General features: G+C 49.4%; 10 protein-coding genes across 10 annotated transcripts; 9 read left to right on the forward strand and 1 right to left on the reverse strand.

Moving 5' to 3' along the window:
* Positions 1–230: 230 nt before the first annotated feature.
* FMAN_14637 (uncharacterized protein) lies at positions 231–1,873 on the forward strand (the record flags this gene model as incomplete). Its single annotated transcript, XM_041825969.1, has 4 exons — positions 231–491; positions 538–754; positions 804–1,195; positions 1,241–1,873. 4 exons carry the CDS (start codon positions 231–233, stop codon positions 1,871–1,873), a joined length of 1,503 nt encoding a protein of 500 aa, XP_041691296.1.
* A 371-nt stretch (positions 1,874–2,244) lies between these two features.
* Positions 2,245–4,650, forward strand: FMAN_14636 (uncharacterized protein; the record flags this gene model as incomplete). Its single annotated transcript, XM_041825970.1, has 7 exons — positions 2,245–2,300; positions 2,350–2,734; positions 2,785–2,989; positions 3,036–3,067; positions 3,116–4,382; positions 4,431–4,528; positions 4,582–4,650. 7 exons carry the CDS (start codon positions 2,245–2,247, stop codon positions 4,648–4,650), a joined length of 2,112 nt encoding a protein of 703 aa, XP_041691297.1.
* Positions 4,651–4,869: 219 nt separating this feature from the next.
* On the forward strand, positions 4,870–5,559 carry FMAN_14635 (uncharacterized protein; the record flags this gene model as incomplete). The annotated part of the gene is made up of 1 exon (XM_041825971.1): positions 4,870–5,559. The coding sequence occupies one exon, from the start codon at positions 4,870–4,872 to the stop codon at positions 5,557–5,559; it is 690 nt and encodes a 229-aa protein (XP_041691298.1).
* A 1,220-nt stretch (positions 5,560–6,779) lies between these two features.
* FMAN_14634 (uncharacterized protein) lies at positions 6,780–7,765 on the forward strand (the record flags this gene model as incomplete). Its single annotated transcript, XM_041825972.1, has 2 exons — positions 6,780–7,343; positions 7,391–7,765. 2 exons carry the CDS (start codon positions 6,780–6,782, stop codon positions 7,763–7,765), a joined length of 939 nt encoding a protein of 312 aa, XP_041691299.1.
* A 1,218-nt stretch (positions 7,766–8,983) lies between these two features.
* FMAN_14633 (uncharacterized protein) lies at positions 8,984–9,376 on the forward strand (the record flags this gene model as incomplete). Its single annotated transcript, XM_041825973.1, has 1 exon — positions 8,984–9,376. One exon carries the CDS (start codon positions 8,984–8,986, stop codon positions 9,374–9,376), a length of 393 nt encoding a protein of 130 aa, XP_041691300.1.
* A 983-nt stretch (positions 9,377–10,359) lies between these two features.
* FMAN_14632 (uncharacterized protein) lies at positions 10,360–12,500 on the forward strand (the record flags this gene model as incomplete). Its single annotated transcript, XM_041825974.1, has 2 exons — positions 10,360–10,760; positions 10,808–12,500. 2 exons carry the CDS (start codon positions 10,360–10,362, stop codon positions 12,498–12,500), a joined length of 2,094 nt encoding a protein of 697 aa, XP_041691301.1.
* A 366-nt stretch (positions 12,501–12,866) lies between these two features.
* Positions 12,867–13,661, forward strand: FMAN_14631 (putative Cyanamide hydratase; the record flags this gene model as incomplete). The annotated part of the gene is made up of 2 exons (XM_041825975.1): positions 12,867–13,086; positions 13,147–13,661. The coding sequence occupies 2 exons, from the start codon at positions 12,867–12,869 to the stop codon at positions 13,659–13,661; spliced, it is 735 nt and encodes a 244-aa protein (XP_041691302.1).
* Positions 13,662–14,005: 344 nt separating this feature from the next.
* On the reverse strand, positions 14,006–15,700 carry FMAN_14630 (uncharacterized protein; the record flags this gene model as incomplete). Its single annotated transcript, XM_041825976.1, has 1 exon — positions 14,006–15,700. The coding sequence occupies one exon, from the start codon at positions 15,698–15,700 to the stop codon at positions 14,006–14,008; it is 1,695 nt and encodes a 564-aa protein (XP_041691303.1).
* A 302-nt stretch (positions 15,701–16,002) lies between these two features.
* FMAN_14629 (uncharacterized protein) lies at positions 16,003–18,015 on the forward strand (the record flags this gene model as incomplete). The annotated part of the gene is made up of 5 exons (XM_041825977.1): positions 16,003–16,199; positions 16,246–16,807; positions 16,856–17,570; positions 17,618–17,806; positions 17,858–18,015. The coding sequence occupies 5 exons, from the start codon at positions 16,003–16,005 to the stop codon at positions 18,013–18,015; spliced, it is 1,821 nt and encodes a 606-aa protein (XP_041691304.1).
* Positions 18,016–18,566: 551 nt separating this feature from the next.
* FMAN_14628 (uncharacterized protein) lies at positions 18,567–20,623 on the forward strand (the record flags this gene model as incomplete). The annotated part of the gene is made up of 10 exons (XM_041825979.1): positions 18,567–18,668; positions 18,718–18,794; positions 18,852–19,076; positions 19,130–19,640; positions 19,696–19,725; positions 19,774–19,827; positions 19,881–20,009; positions 20,054–20,171; positions 20,221–20,429; positions 20,486–20,623. 10 exons carry the CDS (start codon positions 18,567–18,569, stop codon positions 20,621–20,623), a joined length of 1,593 nt encoding a protein of 530 aa, XP_041691305.1.
* Positions 20,624–21,147: the final 524 nt, after the last annotated feature.

The following is a 21,147-nucleotide window of genomic DNA, read 5'->3' on the forward strand; positions in this document are numbered from 1 at the left end:
CGGACAAACTCCCATTACCCGAGATCAGATAGTATTGGCTGACATCCGAGAACCCGAGAAATACATCATCGGAGTTAAGAAACGCTGATCTCATTGGCAATACGCCTATCGCCGGGTAAGCTCGAAGGATGGGGCGGGGGCCAAAGATGACATTTAAAAGCTGACCGACATCTCCCAGTCATTCACATCAGTAAACATCCCAGACATCTCATTTGTATTGATACGCAGTCATGGAGTTTATTGCTGCAGGTGCATCTTGGGCGCTGGGCAAGGCCCCTTCGCCGCAGAAGATTCTGGGACGTCTTGGCCTTGCATCGCTTGTCACGCAGAATTCATGGCCTGAATTATCCTCAAAGCTCTCACCTCGAGCGTCGATCGTGTTGCCCGATGACTCGTCGTTTGGTGTTGTTGTTAGTAGATGGCGGGATTGGCATGGGCCGCAGCCTGGAGCAGTTGTGAAAACCTTCTCCGAGAGCGATGTGCAAGAAACTGTAAGGGTGATGGCTCTGAGACGAGAATCCTGCTAACATGTTGCAGATAAGATACGCGAATGAGCATGGTATTCCCTTCCTCGCCAGATCCGGAGGTCATGGAGCAACTGAGGCACTACAGCTGGCCAAGGACGTTATTGTTGTAGACCTGCGAGACCAAAATGATGTCGAAATTGCTGGGGATGGAAAGTCTGCGAGGATAGGTGGAGGCGCAAGTGTGAAGAAGGTTGTAAATGAACTTTGGACAGCCGGAAAGCAAACAGGTAACTCAATCACCATAGGCTCAGATCCCCGTGCTAACATGATCTCCAGTCACTGGTATCTGTGAGTGCGTTGGTGTCTCAGCGCCAGTCCTTGGTGGCGGCCATGGCTGGTTACAAGGCCAATACGGCCTCGCATCAGACCAAGTTATTTCTGCACGAGTTGTACTCCCCAACGGAGACGCAGTGACGGCTTCCGAAGACTCAAACCCTGATTTATTCTGGGCTCTTCGGGGAGCAGGACATAACTTTGGCATCGTGACCGAATGGAAGTACCGAATTTACGACATCAACAACCCCAAGTGGTCTTATGAGATCTTCATCTTCCTTGGAGATAAACTGGAGGATGTTTTGGAGTTGACGAACAAGATGATGAAGACCCAGCCACCACATTTGACGCACTGGATTTACATCGTCAACATTCCTGAGATTGATCCTGACAAGGTAAGTATCCTTTCTCACGACCCAAGGCCTTCTAACAACGTGCAGCCAATTATCTGGTACGCTGTCATCTCAGATGGCGCCGCCCAAGAAGCCCGAGACTACGCGAAACCACTTCACGAGCTCGGCCCTATCAACGTCAAGGCGGGAGAAGCTTCAATGCCCGACTTGGCCGCCATTACGCTTATGGGTGACGATACCGTCGGATGCGCCAAGGGTTTCACTGGCCTCCGATATCCAATTGGCCTCAAGACTTACGATCTCTTCGCCGTTCGAAAGGTCTTTAACGAGATCGCCGATATGTCAAAACGTGTTCCCGAACTCGCTGGCTCATTCTTTCTTCTCGAAGGATATTCCACCCATGGTGTCAAGACAATGGATGCAAAGAAATCTGCTTTTCCTCACCGCGACGATGAGATTCTTGTTACTCCCTACATTCTTTACAAGCCCAACGCGACGCTTGACGGGCTTGCGCAGGAGCATGGTGAGAAACTGAGGAGGCATTTGTTAGAGGCTAGTGGAGACCCAGAGCATCTACGCGCATACGTTAATTACGCTCACGGCTTCGAGTCTCTGGAAGAAATGTACGGCCACGAGCCCTGGAGGATCGAAAAGCTCAAGGACCTCAAAAAGAAGTGGGATCCCGAGAACAGGATGAGATTTTACGCGCCAATCGTCTAAGCAAGGCATTCTCAGCCCTAAAGACCCAGAGTCAGCCCTACGCTCAAACCCTGGCAAATCTCACCCGGTCTCACCGAATGGAACAGCGGGACCGCGGCTGAGGCGTATTACAGGACAATATCGCACGCAGATCAATAGCCAAGACTGCAAGATAAAGAATCACAAGATCTTGTGCATAATCATCATCGTCGAAAAGAGTAGCCAGTTCGCGAGGCATTCACGTGACGTAAGCATCCGCGTGTCCCTGACTCTGCAAACGCTAAGCAATGTAAGCTTAAATTATTATCTTGATGTGATTCTCTCTCTGATTTGTATAAATTAATTGCTCAATCATCGTGCCCAAGTACTTGATCCTTACAGTAGAAGTGAAAATGCAGCAACAGCCTCTTCGAGCAACGTTATCGTGCAGTTCTTGTCGACAACGAAAGTACGCCGCCTTTCCTTGGCACCGATGACGATGCTGACGAGATACTCAGGCTCAAATGTGATCGCGATGAGCCATGTAGCAATTGCGTAGCGAGGAATGTCTCATGTCAATATGCGCCGTGGCCACGAGGTCGTGTTGCTGCTCAGAGAAGGGACAGTAGACAGAATGATCTGAGTGATCGCGTGCGCCATCTTGAGCAGCTCCTCGGCTCTATTGTCCAACAGCTTCCAGCTCAGCAGGGAACTTCCAATGGATCACCCAGTATCAAGAGCCCGGCGAGTACCTATGTCACAGCATCTCATGTTACAGGGTCCAATCAAGGATCTCATCAATCTTCTCAGGAAGGCTCTGAGGTCAAGCCTGGTAGGATGATGGCGAATCCGAATGAGACAATTTATGTTTCTAGCAGTCACTGGTCTGCTATTTGCCACGAGGTAAGCAAATCGCTAGTGGCCGGAACGTTTCTGACTTGACAACAAACCAGGTTGAGCATATTCGCGAGCATCTGGACGAAAGTCACGAAGCGAGTGATTTGGGCATAGTCGATCAAGCTCAAAGTCAAGTGCCCCTTCTTCTGGGACCTGGAAGATTAGCTCCGAGCCTTGAAGATATCCTTGCGGATGTCCCTCCGAAGCACATCACGGATAGACTCGTATCTCGTTATTTCACTTCGACTCAGCCATCCATCTGTACGTCCAACTCTTGTTTTACAGTACTGTCACTGATGCTTCGAAGTGATAACCCATTCAGGGGAGTTTGAAGGCGAGGTACGTCTCGTTTGCTACCGAAGCTTCACCTCGCTCATCTTCTCATAGTACAAACGCTTCTGGAATGACCCCAATTCTGTATCTGTTCAGTGGGTCGGGATGCTCTTCGGCATTCTGGCCACGGGAACATTCTTGTATATCCGATCACAGGATGAGCTGCCTGGAGGAATGGGCTCACCTCTTGAAGTCGCCGAGTCCTTCCAGCAGAGATGTACGGACTGTCTCATTCTTTCCAAGTACTCCACGGCGCCGGGTAAGTATACTCTAGAGACTCTCCTGTTCAATATCCATGGTGAGTTCGTGCGCCGTCGAGACGCTCATCTTGGCGTGTGGATCCTTACCGGTATTGCTATTCGTTTGGCGATGCGGATGGGATACCACCGTGATCCCGATAATTACCCTCGGATCTCACCATTCCATGGCGAGATGCGGCGTCGTGTATGGGGTGTTTTCCAGCAGCTTGATATTTTGACCTCTTGCCAACTGGGTCTGCCGTCGCTTATCCAGGAGTCCCAGTGCAATACACGTCTGCCGCGCAATATAAACGATGAAGACTTTGGCCCTGGGTGCACGCAGCTTCCTCCACCAAGACCTGAGACGGAAGGTACCGGCGTTCTGTACACCCGCGTCAAAGTCAAGATGATGACCATCTTCCGAACGATCTTCAACCAGGTTTCACTCGGCAAGACGGAAGACTACAATGAGATCATGGCGCTTGATCAGAAGCTCCATCAGATGCATCAGTCCATGCCCACTTGTTATAAGATAGCCAAACTCGAAGATTGCTTCATGGTCCCGCCGTATCTACTCATTCGGCGACATAACCTTGAACTTCTCTTCCAAAAGGCCAGATGTACCCTGCATCGCCATCACATGACAAAGGCATTCCATGACCCTAAGTATAACTACTCCAGGGCGGCTTGCGTTGACTCAGCGATGACAGTGTTAGGTCACCAGGCTAGCATCCTCAAGGAAGTTCAAGTTGGTGGGCTACTATACAACGACAGATGGTTTCTCACATCTCTTGAGAGACATGACTTCTCATTGGCATCTATGGTCGTCTGCGTTGAGCTCGGCATGCCACCTGAGCAGCAGAACCCAGAGCTCGTGGGGTATACTCGGGAGAGTATGATCGAAGCGCTTAAGACCTCGCAGGCATTTTGGGCCGCTATTAAGGCCGTCTCTGCTGAGACGAAGCAGGCATACGATATGCTCACAGTCATGTTGAAAGCTGTTACGACTGGTCCAAAGGACGAGTCAATTCCACCAGCTGTAAACCAAGAAAAAGCCCCAGCTCACAGTGGCAACGGCAACGGTAAGACTGATGCTCGAATCGATGTGATTTGTAGATTGACAAGAACAGGATACATGAACGGGCAAAACGACACAAGCGAGACTCCTTTCTCGGCCGAATTTCAGGGCATTGAGGCCATGTTGAACAGCTCAGATGGCGTGGACTGGGTATGTTCCTCCGCAACTAAACAGTGTTCCAGCTGACGTGTTTGAACTTTCAGGATATGTGGGAATCACTGGTTCACATGCCCGAAGATTTTTCACAATATGAAATGCCAGAAGAGCTCTGAAACCAATGCCATTGCCATTTTTGTCCCATGGTCAAGAAGACGAGTGGTGCTGCATTTATTGCTGACAGATGACGCAGCATGATGATTAGCGGGGTTTGGTGTAGCATACCTAAATAAAATTTCTCATGCATCTGTGAGCTTCACTCTATCATTCCTCGTGCCATCCTCAATATCAGCCCAAAACATCGATATTTCTTCTGAAGCTTCGAAGTTGCCAACATGCCTGCTCAATTAGTTATCTTCGACTTTGACGGGACTCTTTTCGACACCCATCAAGCCATATCTCACAGCATCAAGCTCACCTTCGATGCTCTCCTTCCAGCCTCAGCTCCAGCAGAGTCTGAAGTGCAGAAGTTGATCGGTTCTGGTCTGGGTCTCAAGGAGGTTCTCCGAGCGCTACATGTGTCTCCCGACTCTTTCGACGAGGATGAATGGACGTCAACGTACCGTCGCTTCTACAACGAAGAAGGACAGAAACTTGTATCTGCGTTTCCTGGCGCCAAAGAGCTTTTGATCAAGCTAAATGGAAAAGAGGTTCCTGTCGCTATTGTCAGTAATAAAGGTGTAGCCGCAGTCGAGACAGCCCTCAAGAACAACAGCATTGATACCATCCCCAAAGACTTGATCGTCGGAGACAACACCCCCGGCGCAACGCGTAAGCCGGACACTGGAAGTTTCGAGAAAGTTCTCCTGCTGGCCCTGAAAGCTCGTGGATTCGCACACGTGGACGCCTCAAGAACCTTAGTCGTTGGGGACACGGAGGCAGATGTCAAATTCGCCGCCAACATCGGAGCGAAGTCTGTTTGGTGCAGATATGGATATGGTGAACGGAGCGCATGCGAGAGGTTGGAGCCACAATTCACAGTCGATTCATTGGATGAAGTAGCTGGAATTGTTGATAAGATGTGATTAATCAAAATTTCTTCTTGAGAGGGGCTGCACGTGTCATCAGACGTAACACCTACTTAGAGTTCATTATCAAATCCTGGAGTCCTATGGCGGCAACCAATCTTGTGCTAAAAGCTTATATAGTAGCTTGGGATATCGCATATGCTATTTGCCGTTGAAGCTTCTCATAGAGTTTATAGCAGCCACACAGAGCCTAACGTTAGGTAGCTCGCAATCATTGGAAGAAGGCCATGCGTCTAGGCTGCAACTTTCTACAATCAGAAAGGCCAATTGAGCATTTCAGGATGCCAATCAGAGACATTCATCTCTGGTCTCGTGCTCAGCTCAAGTCCAGTGCTTATTACGGTACGAGTCACGTTCAAGTGATCTATTGGGCAGCCCGATGTACGTATCTTCGCCGAAAGGACAAGATGAACAACGATCGAATCCCTCAGCAGAGTCAAGCTTTAAGCTCATGTATCCTTGAACCATTGGTTCTCATAACGAAGTGCTAGGGAGCTTTCCACAAGAGGCTTTTTCAGAGGACTACGATATACCAACGAGATAGATCAAGGCAGGAAACTGAGGAATCGCAATGAAGCAAAGCCTTTGGAAGGAATATACGAATGAGCTTGATGAACAAAGTCCCTTGATCTAGGTATACAGCTCCATATTGGAATTTGGAAAAAGTATTCTACAGGTGCCCTTATCCAGAGCCACTTGGTATGGTACTGTATGTGATCTGACCAAGGTGTAAGCTAGACAGTCTATTAAGCTATTGACCAGGAACTTAACATGAAACCTTTACGATATGTACACCAATAAGCTTAGAGGCTGATGGCCATTCTCGAGCTTCCTTGTCCTCGCAGCAAGTTACCCCTAGACTTTCCCCAAAACAATGCGATAGAAGTTTCAAACTCTGTTGTCGCTATGTATAAAATGCAGGCCCCCCCTCTCCACGTTTTCCTTCTCCCAAGAACAAAACATCACAATCTGTGTTCAAACTCTAACTAGCTATGTCCAAAATGCTCTTCCCTACCATTATGCTCTGCTTTTTCGCAGCTACTGGCACAGCCTGGGATGCCCCCGATATTCCCGGGTTCCGGATCATGTGGAACGACAACTTCAACGGGCCATCTGGGTATCTACCAGATCTTTCCAAATGGAACATTCAACATGGGTACCAGGATCTAAATGGAGATCATCAGGAGTACAGGGCTTCCCCTGAAAACGTCCATGTCATGGATGGCAGCCTTCATATCCATCCATGGCGCGACCCTACTGCTGCAAAAGGTTGGACATCTGGTCGTATCGAGAGCACGTACACCTTCACCCCTGCGCCCGGTGTCAAGACCATTGTCCAAGCTGGCATAAGTCTCGGTCTTGCCCGTGAAGCGAGGAAGTATGGCATCTGGCCTGCCTTTTGGTTGCTCGGTGACAGCCACCGCACTGGTGGTCCTATATGGCCTGCCTGTGGTGAGCTCGACATTATGGAGCACGTTAATGGCGAGCATGAGACTTATGCCGCAATTCATTGTGACAAGTCACCTGGCGGTATCTGCAAGGAGAAGAAGGGTATCACCGGGTCGCACTATCAACCGAATTCGGCTACGGGCTTAAACACCTACAAAGTCGTCATCGACCGCACACCAGCCATGTGGCAGTATGAGAGTGTAAACTTCTACGTCGGAGATGAACTCTTTCATACGATCACGGGTGGCCATATCGGCAACCTGGAAGTGTGGAAGACCATTGCGCAAAACAAGATGTTCATAATTTTAAACGTCGCTGTTGGTGGTGATTGGGTAGGTTGAATCTCTCTTGGTGAACCAGTCATGCTAATATCTTGTAGCCGGGACCACCTGTTCCCTCTACTTCAGAGGGCCCTGAGGTTGGTATGCAAGTCGGATATGTTGCCCATTATGAGCAAGAGGCATCAGCAGAGGATACAGCCCATGCGTCTTATAACTATCCTTACGGTAATCCTGCAGACGAAATGGACTACCCCTACGACAATATCCCTCAAAGCCCACCGCCACCGGCTCCACCTCTACCTCCCGTTGCCGTGCCTCCTCCGGCTTCTGTCGGTGCACCTCCTCCGCCTCCCGTTGGTCCTCCTGTCGGTGCACCTCCTTATAGCTACCCCCATATCCGTCAAGTCCCGCATCACCCGCATCAACGTCCTTACAACTATTCCAATCTCCCTCCAGGCCGGCCGCCCTATTAGAAAGGGATAAAAGCCGCTCTTACGGTCTAAAATTAGAATCCTGTGCTCGTGCGGCTGACTTACCCCTTCACGTCTGCAAATAGACCTCATATTCAAAATTGCGTACTATTGTTGGACAATTAAGTCTCATTTCTCTTAGGACACGGAGTACCGGGACAAATAGGGGCGGGGCTCCAGGTGACGGAATGCCCCTTAAAGGGAACATGGGCGTTAATCCATCTACTGGCGCAAAACCAGTCATCATTCATCATTTAAACGACGTTACTCACAAAAGATGATATTGCGTGCATGCCAGTCTGCTGCAGTAGGTTGCTACACTTGACTTGGCTTGCTGCTCCTTAATTTGGGGTCTTCCATCTACCGAGACAGCTGGCGTGAGCTTTCCATCCATTGGCCAAATCGAGATATGGCGATATAAGGATGACAGAACCGCAGCGACAATGATTTATACTAAAGCTAGACAGAGAACCTCACAGAGCTGTTCCTCGGGGGAGCATTTCATCAAGCGGATCTTAGATCAATCTCAAAGGCATATCCACGAATGCCTCCAACCAAGACGTTGAACACACACAGCACTTGCAATGATCTAAGCCAGTTCAAATGTTCAAAATTCAATTCAGTGAACAGTACTGGATGCTCCATGAAAGATATGGTCATGGTAAACCACTCCCCGGGGTATTTGATCTCCTTCAATAGATACCCAACTTGCTTGCGAACCGTTGTCATGTTGCTGCACGGATAAGCAGCTTGCACTGTCAACAGCTGGAAACCTCAACTGAACGTTTTGTTTTCGGGAGTCTAGTGCCATAGGGGCTAATTTCATCCGTTTGAAAGCAAACAATGGGTCTGTTCAAACGGCTTCTCTTCCATAGCCAATGGCATACTCTCATCTCTACCAGTGGCATCAGACCCTTCATTCACCTTCCGTTCCCCACCTAGGTATGACTTTCTATCAGAAACTCGACTCTGAATTCTGTTTCTTCTTCTCCAAGTTAAGAACCAAACCTCAGTAACGAAGACTTACTCACACTTTCAACAACAAAACTCGCCTTTGGATCTTGCTCTTCCTCTCTGAAACAAGAGCCAAATCTTAATAACAAAGGCTTTCTTACATCCGCAACACTAAAACTTTGGAACAAAGGTAATAAAGACTCTACGACTCCTGGCATGAGTTCAATGCTGACAACCAAACTTCAGATCCAGAACTCAACTCCTACAATGATGGGATTCTTTTCCGCGAAGAAGCCGGTTGACCCCAAGGTCCAGGCTTGTGAAGCCGTTAGCAAGGATGTCGAGGACTCTGTTCGTGCCCTCGAGGACTTCGAAATCGAGCTGGACCATGTCGCTGAAGACTATGTCGAGATCATCGACCACGCAGCTCCCAAGCGCCCTCGTGCTGTCTGGAAGGGTACCAAGGAGGTTGGCAACCAAGGCTTCATTGTCGTCATGAAGGACACCGAGGTCAAGGCCGTCATGAAGCACACCAACGGAAAGGCTAAGCTCTGTGAGGATATCGTCGTTGTGGAGGGATTCAAGGACCCTCGCCTCACCGAGGGTGTTCTTGTGAAGAACCCGAAGCACACTCCCCGCTCCGGAAACGTCAAGAAGTAGATGATGGGTCTCGACTATTTTGGCCAAGATGGAGAATCAGGGACCTTTGGTTTTGTTGCTGTTCTTTGGGTCGTTGGATGAAGTATCAAGAAGAGATTGGCGATGTACTATAGCATCATGTGAGCCAACCTGTTTAGTCAGTCGCTCTTTTCGATAGCCTAATGAACCCATACCGCGTTTTGCGATAAATAAGATGGTTGCGTATTATAATGTTCATATTATTCCATCCCATGTCCCATACAAGGCCCCTGTTCAGGCGGTGCCTCGGATAACACCCAATCATCGGTGCACCACACAAGAGAGCTTTCGCCAATAGCGTTCTTAGTAACATGATCTGACAGGCTACAGACTCGACTCCAAAAGTACTTTCACACGTCTTTTAATTTGGAAGACTAATGTCAACACTTTCATGCCCTACTTGAATGACGCGTCCACGAAAGAACCTTGGTCGCGCCGCATTCGAGAAGGTTGCCAGCCCATAAGCATTTCCTGTAGCATCGAAAGGATTTCCCAAAGGGTCCTGGGCGAAGGATCAACTGTGTAGTGGCTATGCCACATTGGGTGGTGCCAAGCCGCTGAGGTGCATAAGGCATTCAGTAAGGCGTTTCAGCGGGCTTGGCCGTTGCGAGGGGCATCAACAGATACTGAAGTGTAACCAGTCTCTGCATTCTTAGTGAAGACAGATTCCCAATGGGTGCTGAGCTTAGCGAAACGGACCAACACGAAAGGACTGGTCTGAGGAAGGCAAACATGGGAGAATCATGTTAGGGCTGTTAGTCTCGATGCCACGCCGCACCACGCATCCATGTCCAAGCCCCTGTCAATCATCGTCATCAACTCACCACAAGCTCGGCCGAAATATAGCACATCAGGTATAACACATGACAGCCAAGCATTGGCTACCTCCCTGCGTTATATATCACCAGACCGACCCCAACCCTTCTTGTCATCAATAGAAAGATCAACAGCGAGCATTCATAACCATGACTGCGACATCCAGCGTCCATCTCATCAAACTATGCAGGTCCATTTCGGAGCGCGCAGCATTTTGTGTAGCCGCCGCAGACAACCTAGCTGAACGAGGTGGACAGCACGTCCTAGAGCTCAAGGCTATATCATCAGGCCTTCAGGAGCTGAAGCGCAGACTTGCCGAATTGGAAGAACTCCTCCTTGCAAAACCCGACAGCCGGAAACTATGTGACACGCGCGAGACCCTCACTCCGCTCTTTGCTCTTTATGGAACGGCCCTCGAGTTTCTACGTATGCAGTTGGACAGTTGGCAGCCTGATAATTTAGCTGGGTTGGATAGTGAATTCTTGAAGGCACATGAAGGCTGTCTTGTCGTTTACAATTACATGCTCGAAGTTTGCATTCCCCTCGTCAGGTACGTTTCCCATCTCAATATTGACTCACTTTCTAAGGATCAGCCAGAAACGATGATTCTTTCGGGCCATCAGGCTCAAGCTTTTTCACCCATCAAGCGCAAGAAGCAATCAATTCGGCTATGAACAAGAGACTTTTCAAAGCAGGTAAAGACACTGCCCAAAAGGACACGATGTCCAGCAGCGAGAAAATCCCTGTTGCGGAGAAAGAAGTAGCACCACCTTCGTATCCAGAGCTCGTATCAACGACGGCATCGCCGCCGATAGCATCACCATCAACGTCTTCACCACTCGTTCAAAGCCCTGTAAACAACTGCCGCCGTCCCAAAGGCTCCTCATTCTTCAGAGCCCTCACATCAGGCTTCCGCAAGCATGATACATTGGTCTCAACGCTCTGTCAAGCCGCTGCTCGTGGAGACGAGCAACAAGTCTCCGGCCTGATCTCCCAAGCCGCAAACGTCAACGGTCGAAACGAAGACGGAGATACACCACTAAAATGCGCCATAAAATACGATCAAGTTGGAACCGCTTGGCTTCTTCTACAAGCGGGAGCTCAAGGCAACAAGCTACCGCCCTTATTCAAAGCTGTTTCTGTTGGAAGTCTCAAGATCGCCAGGATGCTCATCGATTCTGGGGAGAGTGTACACGGTAAATCAAAGACCGGGAAGCCATACTTTGTTGATGTTGTTGAAAAAGGGAACCTGGATGGTATCAAGTTCCTCCTTGAGAATGGCGCTCCAGTTAATGCAAGGAACGAGAGACGAGAGGAAGTAATTGTCCAGGTCGTCAAGACAGACAACATCGAGCTCACCCGTCTTCTTCTTGCCCACGGCGCCAACGCTAGTGCGAAGGATGCAATTGGCGAGGAGATCATTGTACACGCTGTCAAAAAGAACAATATCGAACTAGTCAATATCCTCCTCGATCACGGCGCCGACCCCAATGCCGCAAATGCGGTCAAACAAACCATTCTCTACGCAGCTGTTCAGAGTGGCAATGCTGACGTGGTTGGACTGCTGCTTGACAGGGGCGCAAGCGCGAAGTTGTTGAATATTCTTGGAACCAGTATCCTAGAGGCTTCTATTGGGATGAAGAGATTCCAGATCGTGAAGAAGCTCATCGAGGGCGGCGCCGATGTTGATGGCACAGATGCGCATCAGCAACCGATTCTCATCAAGGTTATCAGGAACCCATACTTGAGTAACGACGAGAAAGTCGAGGTCATGAAGATGCTGATGGAAAATGGCGCCAGTCCTGAAACGGTTGATATCATCTTTGGTCTGCCAGCTATCTGTCACGCTGTCGAAATGCCAAGTACCCCGGTGGTGCAGGCCCTCCTAAGCCGAGCCGTCAACACAAACGTTCGCATGCTCTCCGGCCAAACGCTCCTCACATACTCCATCGACGTGAACCGCCAGAACACTGTTGAAGCGCTGCTGGCACAAGGTGTGGACGTCAATGAGGTCGATGGACTCAACAGAACGCCTTTGAAGCTGGCTCTGACAAGACTTGACTATAACTTGACAGCGAAGTTGATGGATTATGGTGCTGATCCTACAGCGAAAGAGAATCAAGAAGCTATCAAGTTCATCAAGGCTGTTGGGAGAAAGGATTTACAGGAACTTCTTCGACCAAGAGAAGTTGAGGCAGGTCCCTCAACTACGGCTGTTCGGCATGAGGTCGAGTTGCCTTCGTCTGAGGCTCCACCGCCTTCGTATGAGCTTGTGGCTGGAAAGGTCTAAATAAACAAGGCGTTTGGTATTTCACTTATGAAACAAAACCTCTTTAACAATTATACCAAGAACCTCCATCTCAATGAACGTGATGTATATGTCTCGTGTTAATGAGGCAAAATGTCAGCGGGCATGATGACATAACCCGGCTCAGTATCATCGAAGCCAAAAACTCCAAAACCGACGGCCTTAGGTTGATAGTCGCACGTTACCCCTCAAACGACGTCCTCAGGTTGATAGTCTTGATTAGAAATCCAGCGCCAGACTTTTCCTATTTATTGATGTCAATTGTCCCTCAATTCGTTTTCCTCTTTTTCACTCTACTCAATTCACTCATCGTCATTGATTTCTCCAATTTCTTCATCCTTCCCCAATATGAGTTTCAGCGACATTGCCGCAAATGGATGGACTGCTGTCCCAGTCGATGCCGGAAAGATCTTTGGCAATAGACCTTATATCAATGAGCCTGAGTACATTGACGTTCAAAGCATTGAGTTCCCGGATGATGACCCAATCGTCAAGAAGACACAGCAACATGCCAAAGATAAGTTATTGAAGCAAACTTATAACCATTCAATGAGAGTCTACTACTGGTGTAAGTCAATGGCAGCCTCGTTTGAATTGAGCTTTGTGTACTAATAAATGTTCCCGTCAGCTACTGTCATTCTTCGACAGCAATTCCCAGACTATGCGGACGCCCTCTCCCCTTCAACCTTGGCTTTAACATGCCTCCTTCATGACATCGGCACCACCGACGAGAACATGTCTTCAACCCGTCTCTCTTTCGAGTTTCAGGGCGGTTTCCAAGCTCTCAACCTGCTTCAGGATACCGGCTCTACCAAGGACCAAGCCGAAGCCGTTTGCGAGACTATCATCCGCCATCAAGACCTCGGCACCGAGGGAAACATTACTTTTCTCGGTCAGATAATCCAACTGGCTACCATCTATGACAACGTGGGTGAACATCCAAATGTTAAGGACTTTGGAAAGATCATTCATGAGAAGACTCGCGAAGAAGTCAATGATGCTTTCCCACGTGAGGGCTGGCTAGGATGCTTTGCGGCTACGATTCGGAAGGAAGAAGAGTTGAAGCCCTGGTGCCATACCACCCATATTCCTAAGTTTGCCGAGCAGGTCGAAGGTAATCAGCTACAGAAGCCATATGAGTGAGAAATGAGTGCCTACCGCTATTATAGGACTGTCACCTGGTCTCTTGCGAGCCTCAGACACTACCCAAAGGGCCCCGATTGTCTCCAATCCTAAAGGCCAAAGATCCTTAGGTAAATTCATGATAGCTTAGGCCAATTTATGATAAACTTAGGATGCCCTTTGATGATTCTATTTTCACCCAAAGTTGAACAAGCGAGTGTGCCGTCATCGCTGCTACTATAGTTGCTTAAATGCAAGTAGTCTGTAATTGAATCTACCAAGCCTTCATTGCATCATCAATACCTTGACACCAGATTAGCCTTTCTACTCAGCATTACCCACCATAGCAACTCTACGGATCCTGGTCAGTATCCAGATACATCAGGCCACTCTGTCTCAAGACCCTCTTTGATGATCATATCCTGAAACTCTTTAAATAACTCCTTCTTTCCCTGCACTTCATGCGGTGATAACTCCCTATCCAGGCAATGCGCTGCCAACAACCCCGCCGCCTCGCCAATGTTCCACTCAACAGGGTGTAGCCTGTAACATCCATTCGTAATATGCGTAGTCCCAATATTCTTTGACGCCGCGAGCAAGTTCGGTCTCTCAACTGGTATCAAAGCGCCAAGTGGAATCTCGAATGGACAGCAGGCTACATCGATGTAGTTATCACCGCCGGTGGATGGATGGAGATCGATGCGATACATTCCGACGCCGATACTGTCGGGATAGTGCACTGCGCCTTTCGAACCTCGGACGTCGAGAGAGAGATCCTGCTCCACTATGGTGGTTACGGCTTTGATGCGTCGAGATTCGCGAATGTAAGGGGCCATTGCAAGGCCGTGTTCTGTGCCCGTTATATCACCTCTCAATCGAAGACCAGGATATCCCGTGCCCTTTCCATCGGCTCGGGGACAATCCGTTTGGAGGTAGTAAAGCATACTGTATGATAGAGAAGCAGCTTCGGCAAGACGCTCCTGCAGTTCATCCTCTGAGACGTCAATGATGGGCTTTTCGAAGTAGTCGATCATGGGCCAGTTGACGAGGCAGATATCTGAGCGATATGCTCCCGGGATGAAGTTGTCTTTTGCTGCAATGCGTCGAAATGTCCAGAGATTCATGTCTCCTCCTGACTTTCTCTGGTCTGAAATCACGGAAGCTGGATCATCGTTGGGGTTTGGTGTGAACTCCCGCTCGACTATCTCAAGCGTTCGCGGGTGCGGGGCCTTGAGACCAAGCAACGGCGCACCCCAGAAATCGGGATGGCAGCTCCTCCAGTGATCGTATCTCTCGGGTTTGGGGATTGTATGGTCCTCGGCCTCGATATGATCCACAGCGAAACAAATCGAGACAGCTTGAGAATTCTGGGGCTGCGCTTCCTCCGGCGCACTTGGCTCTCCTGTATCCTTTCGAGACTCAAACCCCGTCACATACGGCGTTTTGGTGATGGGTAGCAAATCTCCCAGCTCAGTAGCATCAACGACGTACTTTGCTTCGACAGTAAAAGTCTCTCCGCCATTCAGTTTTCGAAACTCGACAGATCTCACAAGCTGTCCAACCATCTCACAAGACAGAGCCTTGGCACGTTTCCTAACAGTGAGAAGTCCACTGCCGATAAAAGGCATCAGCATTGCTTCGATAACAGCCACTGCAACTCTCGGTTCATGACAAAGCTTGCTGACATGTCCCGCCCCAGGATTCAACTGCGCCCTTCGTCTTGCCTCCTCTGTCAACGGATAATGATCGCGATAATATTGTCTTATCCCATCACGAAGTGCTCGATAAGACCGTGTGACGCCGAATTGCTCAACCCAGGTATGTTCATCAGGAGGCACGGCTTGGCTTGTCAATTGGCCGCCTAGCCAGTCATATTCTTCAGTGAGAAAGACATGACGGCCTCGACGGAGAGCTCCGAGTGCTGCTGCGACGCCGCCCAAGCCACCGCCTGTGATGAGAATTTCTGTTGAAAAGTGCTTTGGTCGAGTTTTCAGATGAGCTGTTTGCCACAAGATGTTGCTTTTGACGTGGCAATTGGGGGGTTCAGAGAGTTCGCCCATCTTTGGTGGCTGGTAATTTGACCAGCACTCAACTTAACAAATGACAGCCTGAGACTTGCAAAAGTAAATATCGAGCAAACATGGGAATCGACTTGTTTTAATTCGTCTCACAGAATCCTTCTCGCGCCGATCTCCCCAGATCTGCGTTTCACTTTCCCATACCCGAGACTCCCCGTGAGGGGTTGCACAGCACGTGCATATCCCATTCTCATGACCAACACCGCCAAGACAGTCCCCCCTCAACTCGTCGGGAAGCAATCTCACATCTCCCCGATCCTTACACTATCATACGTTACCTCACAATGTCGGAGGACAATACACGCAAGCGACCGCGTCAACCCACGTCTGATCCGCGATATCCCAGGAAGAGGAGTCTCAAGGCGTGTCATGTATGCAGAGCGCGTAAGACAAAGTGCGATAATGTGCAGCCGACATGTGGGTTCTGTGCGTCGTTGAATATCTCGTGTTCGTATGACAATACTGAGAAGGACCATTCTACGTGAGTTTTTCGCTGTTTCGAAGATAAGTTCTAATATATCGGATAGATTTGACCCTGCGAGTCTCGAGATTTTGAGACAGCTCGGGCAGATCATTACTTCGCAGGATGAACTGACGCAGACTGTGCGATCAATTGCTGCAGCTCAGTCGCATGCCGGCCTGGGTGACACTCAGAATGTTCATGTCGCAGAGGGCTTGAACTGGGATGCGAATCTTCAGACACAACAGCTACCCTACTACGACTGGTCTGGAGGACAATCCGACTCCAACTCGACAACCCCAGCAGCATCAGCCAGTGTCGCTGCAGTTCGATGGTTTGGCATCCTTGCAAGCGATGCATCGAACGAAGCCTTCCTGGACACTGATGCACCGTTGGGTCTTGACGGCGAGCTTCTCGATACATCACCGGATGGTCAAGCAGATACCGACATCACGCCATTGCAGAAAGCAACAAGGATCATCGATGCTCAACTACCGACTCGGGATGCAATCATCAATCATGCAGCAAATAGTTCCGAAGAAAGCTTATGGCAGGCATCGGAGAGCATATCACTCCTCGATCGAGAACAGACCTTGTTTCAGAACTTCCTACATCGTATATGTTCATGGGTACGTCCATCACACTCTGGATGAACACGCATACTGATCTCTTATCAGCTTGACTTGTTCGACCCAGCTCGGACATTTTCTACGCGAGTTCCCCATTTAGCAGTCCGCAACGCAGGTCTTCTCAACGCCATCCTCGCATTATCATGCTACCACCAATCCCTCGACGAAACCATCCCTCCCAATCAACGTCCATCTCAAAACACTGCTCTACAGTACTACTACCAAACATTGCACTACGTTCAGAAAGCGATGCGATATTCGACGTATCAGAATAGTCAGGAGCTTATGGCCACGACGCTTATGGTCTCAACGTATGAGATGCTACGAGGGTCACGCAAAGATTGGCAGCAACATCTCCAAGGTGTCTTCTGGATTCTGAGATCTCGCCAGATTGAGGTTGAGACATCGAGTCTCGAAAGTACGACGTGGTGGGCTTGGCTACGACAGGATATCTGGGTTGCTTTTCGAGAGAAGAGGAGAACATATAGTACATGGATGCCCAAGAAGGGATACGCGGATCTCGATAGCCATGAGTTGGCCTCTCGTGCGGTATGGATAATGGCGCAGGTAATTAACTTTTGCGCTGTTGATTCTTCTGCTGAGGTAGAAGGGTTGACGGGGAGGATTGGTTGGGCGAAGGCGCTGAGGAAGATGTTGGATGAGTGGCGGTCTCATTTAACGGTTGAGTTCTCAGCATTGCCGACCATGGGGAATCGGGAGAGTGAAGTGTTTCAGCCACATTTGATACATCCTCAATGTTTTGGTAAGCATTCTCATCTGTGAAGTCGGCTCGGCTGCTAATTGAGACAGGTCTCGCTGTACAGCTTCACCATTGCTCGTGCATTCTCATTACAGCACACGAACCCCATTTAGACGACATCCAAGGCCTCCTCAAGCGCCAGAAAGAGATCCAAGAGAGTATAAAAATGGTCTGCGGTATTGGCATGACACTCACGGAGGATGCGTCAAGCATGTTATCCTCACAGTGTCTCTTTATAGGTAGGTCCCCAACGCAAGCATCCGAGCTGTATAAACTGACACCGTGTGCAGCCGGAATGTTCATGCAGAATCCCCGAGAACGAGAATGTGTAGTAGAAATGCTGGACACATGCCAGAAGAGATGTGGTTGGCCTACACCTTCGTTAAGAACCGAACTGGAACAGATTTGGGAAAATCCAGATGCGCTCTGGGATAGTCAGCATCGGTGACGCTGCGTAATCGAGACCGAACAGCGAGATTTAGTACGATAGCGACGGTGTTGAATGTGATTTGTGATACCCTTAATGCATCAAATGTATCTGCCGCCGAGAATCTGAACTGAACGGATATACGAGACAGGTTACATCATGCATGGTGATTTGTCGCATTGCAACCGCAATAGGCAGCCTCCGTTTCAGCCCCCAACACAAAAGCCCCGAGATAATGCATACCCAACCAATGACTTGAATAGACCAAGCAAACAGCGCACAATACTTCTGGATTCTGCAATAACTGCTTTCATATGCATACACAGACGCTCCTCCCGAGACTCCCCGCGTCGTCCGCCAAGCCCAACACCGAATCACGCGCCCGAGACTCCCCGCCGACATGTTCTACCCCAGGACATGATCTACACCCCGCATTATGTTTGTTTGCCCTCCCGCAAAAGAGGGTGTTGGACCTTTACTGTCTCCACTACTTAAAACCATGGTGCTCTCGTAAGCTTAATTCACATCGTCAATCCTTCTTTAGTCTTTTATCCGGGAAGAAGTGAGTGAAGATGACGATACACGGCATGTTTCGGCGCATTGTGCGCAATGATGCTATTCATGTTGATCCGCCCGAGATTTACAACTGGCGTGTCATCGCCTTGACAGCTTCGGTACGATTCCCGTGGCCATAATCCGGGGACAGTGGACTCACATTTATAGGCGTGTTTTGCTGGAGCGCTGTTTGGAGTTGATGCAGGTATCATTGGTGGCGTGCTGGCTATGCCAGACTTCAAACGGTTTGTTTCCAAGCTACCTACCTTGCAACGGGACCCCCGCTAACACAGGCTTGACAGGGAGTTTGGTCTTGACACTCGGCCGAAAGAAGACGCAGCTGATCTAGCAGGAAACCTCGTCACGACAATGCAAGCCGGTGCTATCGCTGGAGCTCTGCTGTCCAGTCCATTTGCTGATCGCAAGGGTCGAAAGCCAGCCCTGCTTCTTGTTGCGGTGACGGGTTTCGTTGGCGGTATCATGCAAGCCTTCTCTTACGGCCACCTCTCAGTCTTTTACATTGGACGGTAAGTTCCGTGAGATGAAACACAGCATCATGACTAGATATTAACAGTTATAGATTCGTCGAAGGACTCGGTCTTGGCGCAGGAACAATGCTCGCGCCAACATACGTCTCCGAAAACTCCCCACGCGCCATCCGCGGTTTTCTCGTAGGCTTCTTCCAACTCCTCCTCGTCCTCGGCGGCATGACAGCATATTTCATCAACTACGGCTCTCTTCTGCATCTCCCCGGCAAAGCAACATGGATGGTCCCCCTAGCGTGTCAATCCATCTGTCCAGCATTGCTCTTCTTCAGCATGCTCTTCTGTCCAGAATCGCCACGCTGGCTAGCTTCGCGAGATCAGTGGGAGAAGGCCGGAGCTGTGTTGTCAGATGTGAGAAAGTTGCCTGTCGACCATGCGTATATTCAACAGGAATTGTTGGAGCTGAAGACGCAGATTGATCAGGAGAGGGAGGTCATGCAGGACACGGGGTTTTGGGCGATTCAGAAGGAGTGTTGGACTCTGCCTTGGAATAGGAAGAGGGCACTTTTGACGGTGGCTATTGTTACGCTTGGGCAGTGGACTGGCGTGAGTTGCTTCTACGGCTGCACAGTTTGAACGAACGGATGTTGACGAAGTTTAGACTGGTGCTATCAACTACTACGCACCTACTGTAAGTTCGACTTTCAAGGTTCCCAAGGTTTGCACTAATCGATGATAGATCTTCAGCGGTTTGGGTCTAAGCAGCACGACAACTGCACTGTTCGCACAAGGAGTAAGAACCTCTACAGCCTCTCCCCCCATCACTCACTAACACCCATCATCAAGATCTACGGCGTCGTCAAAGTGGTCACATGCTTGATCTTCATCTTCTTCCTCGCTGATTCCCTCGGCCGTCGCAAGTCATTCATGTTCGGCGGTGCAATCCAAGCATTCTGCATGTTCTTTGTCGGTTTTGTATGCGATCCGCTCCAACCTTTGACTCCCACTGACGTTACTAGTACCTCCGCTTTGGTCCTGAGCCTGGGGAGGGCGATCACCCTCCTCCCGCGGGCATTGCTGCTTTGGCTATGATATACATCTTTGCTGCGGCTTTCAACATGAGTTGGGGTCCTGTTTGTGAGTTCCTCGGGCTCTGATGCTCCGGCAGTTGTACTAATTCTGATAGCATGGATCTATGTCTCTGAAATTCCAACGAATCGACTTCGTGCATACAACGTTGCTCTCGCTTCATTCACTCACTGGGTCCATAACCTAGCAGTATCAAAATCCACGCCAGTCATGCTTCTGCACGATCCGTGGAGAGCATACTTCATCTTTGGATCGTTCAACCTGCTCATGGCGATTGCTGCATACTGGATTCCAGAGACCAAGGGTGTAAGTCACTCCTCCTTGCATGTACTTACCAAGACTCTGACTCGAATGATTCACAGATCTCTCTGGAACGCATGGATGAAGTCTTTGGTGTCGCAGACTTTTCCAACGTCGAGGACGTTGGCATCGCAGCCCGCCGCGCAAAGCGTATCGATGACGAGGACGTGGAAGACATCCAAGCCCCCAACAAATCCTAATCACATCTCTGAGCATTACGCGAGGGGATAGAGTTTCAGGGCTGGATTGTGATATAAACTCTGTTGGATTTAATAAAATGTTCAGCATGCAACCCCTGCAACGTTCATTCGTAACAACAATCGTAACAACAATCGTAACGAGTTCCTATCATTTCCTTCTCCCTTGTATTATATACGCGAGACGAAATTTATGCGCTTCTCGTGTTCTGAAACATCTGTCCGTTGGTTGGTCTGGGCCGTTTTAGCCGATGTTTTTGATGAAGACGCGCCAACATTTTGCCGTGTATCCGTGGGTCGATCTCGAATCCTTTCTCCATATTTGGCCGAGATGCCGGATCAGCGGCAGAATTCACTAACGCATTCAATCAAAATTGAGAAGTATGATCTTGCTCCAGTTTATACCAAGTTTTTAGGTTCATCAAATGGATGATCGTTTGTGACGTGACCGCAGCGTAGTTCTGCGGTCAGAGTTGTTGCAATGTGACAGATCTAGACCAGCCCCTTACCAATGAATTGACGTTTAA

Source organism: Fusarium mangiferae (assembly GCF_900044065.1).
Source record: "Fusarium mangiferae strain MRC7560 genome assembly, contig: FMAN_scaffold026, whole genome shotgun sequence".
NCBI lineage: Eukaryota > Fungi > Ascomycota > Sordariomycetes > Hypocreales > Nectriaceae > Fusarium > Fusarium mangiferae.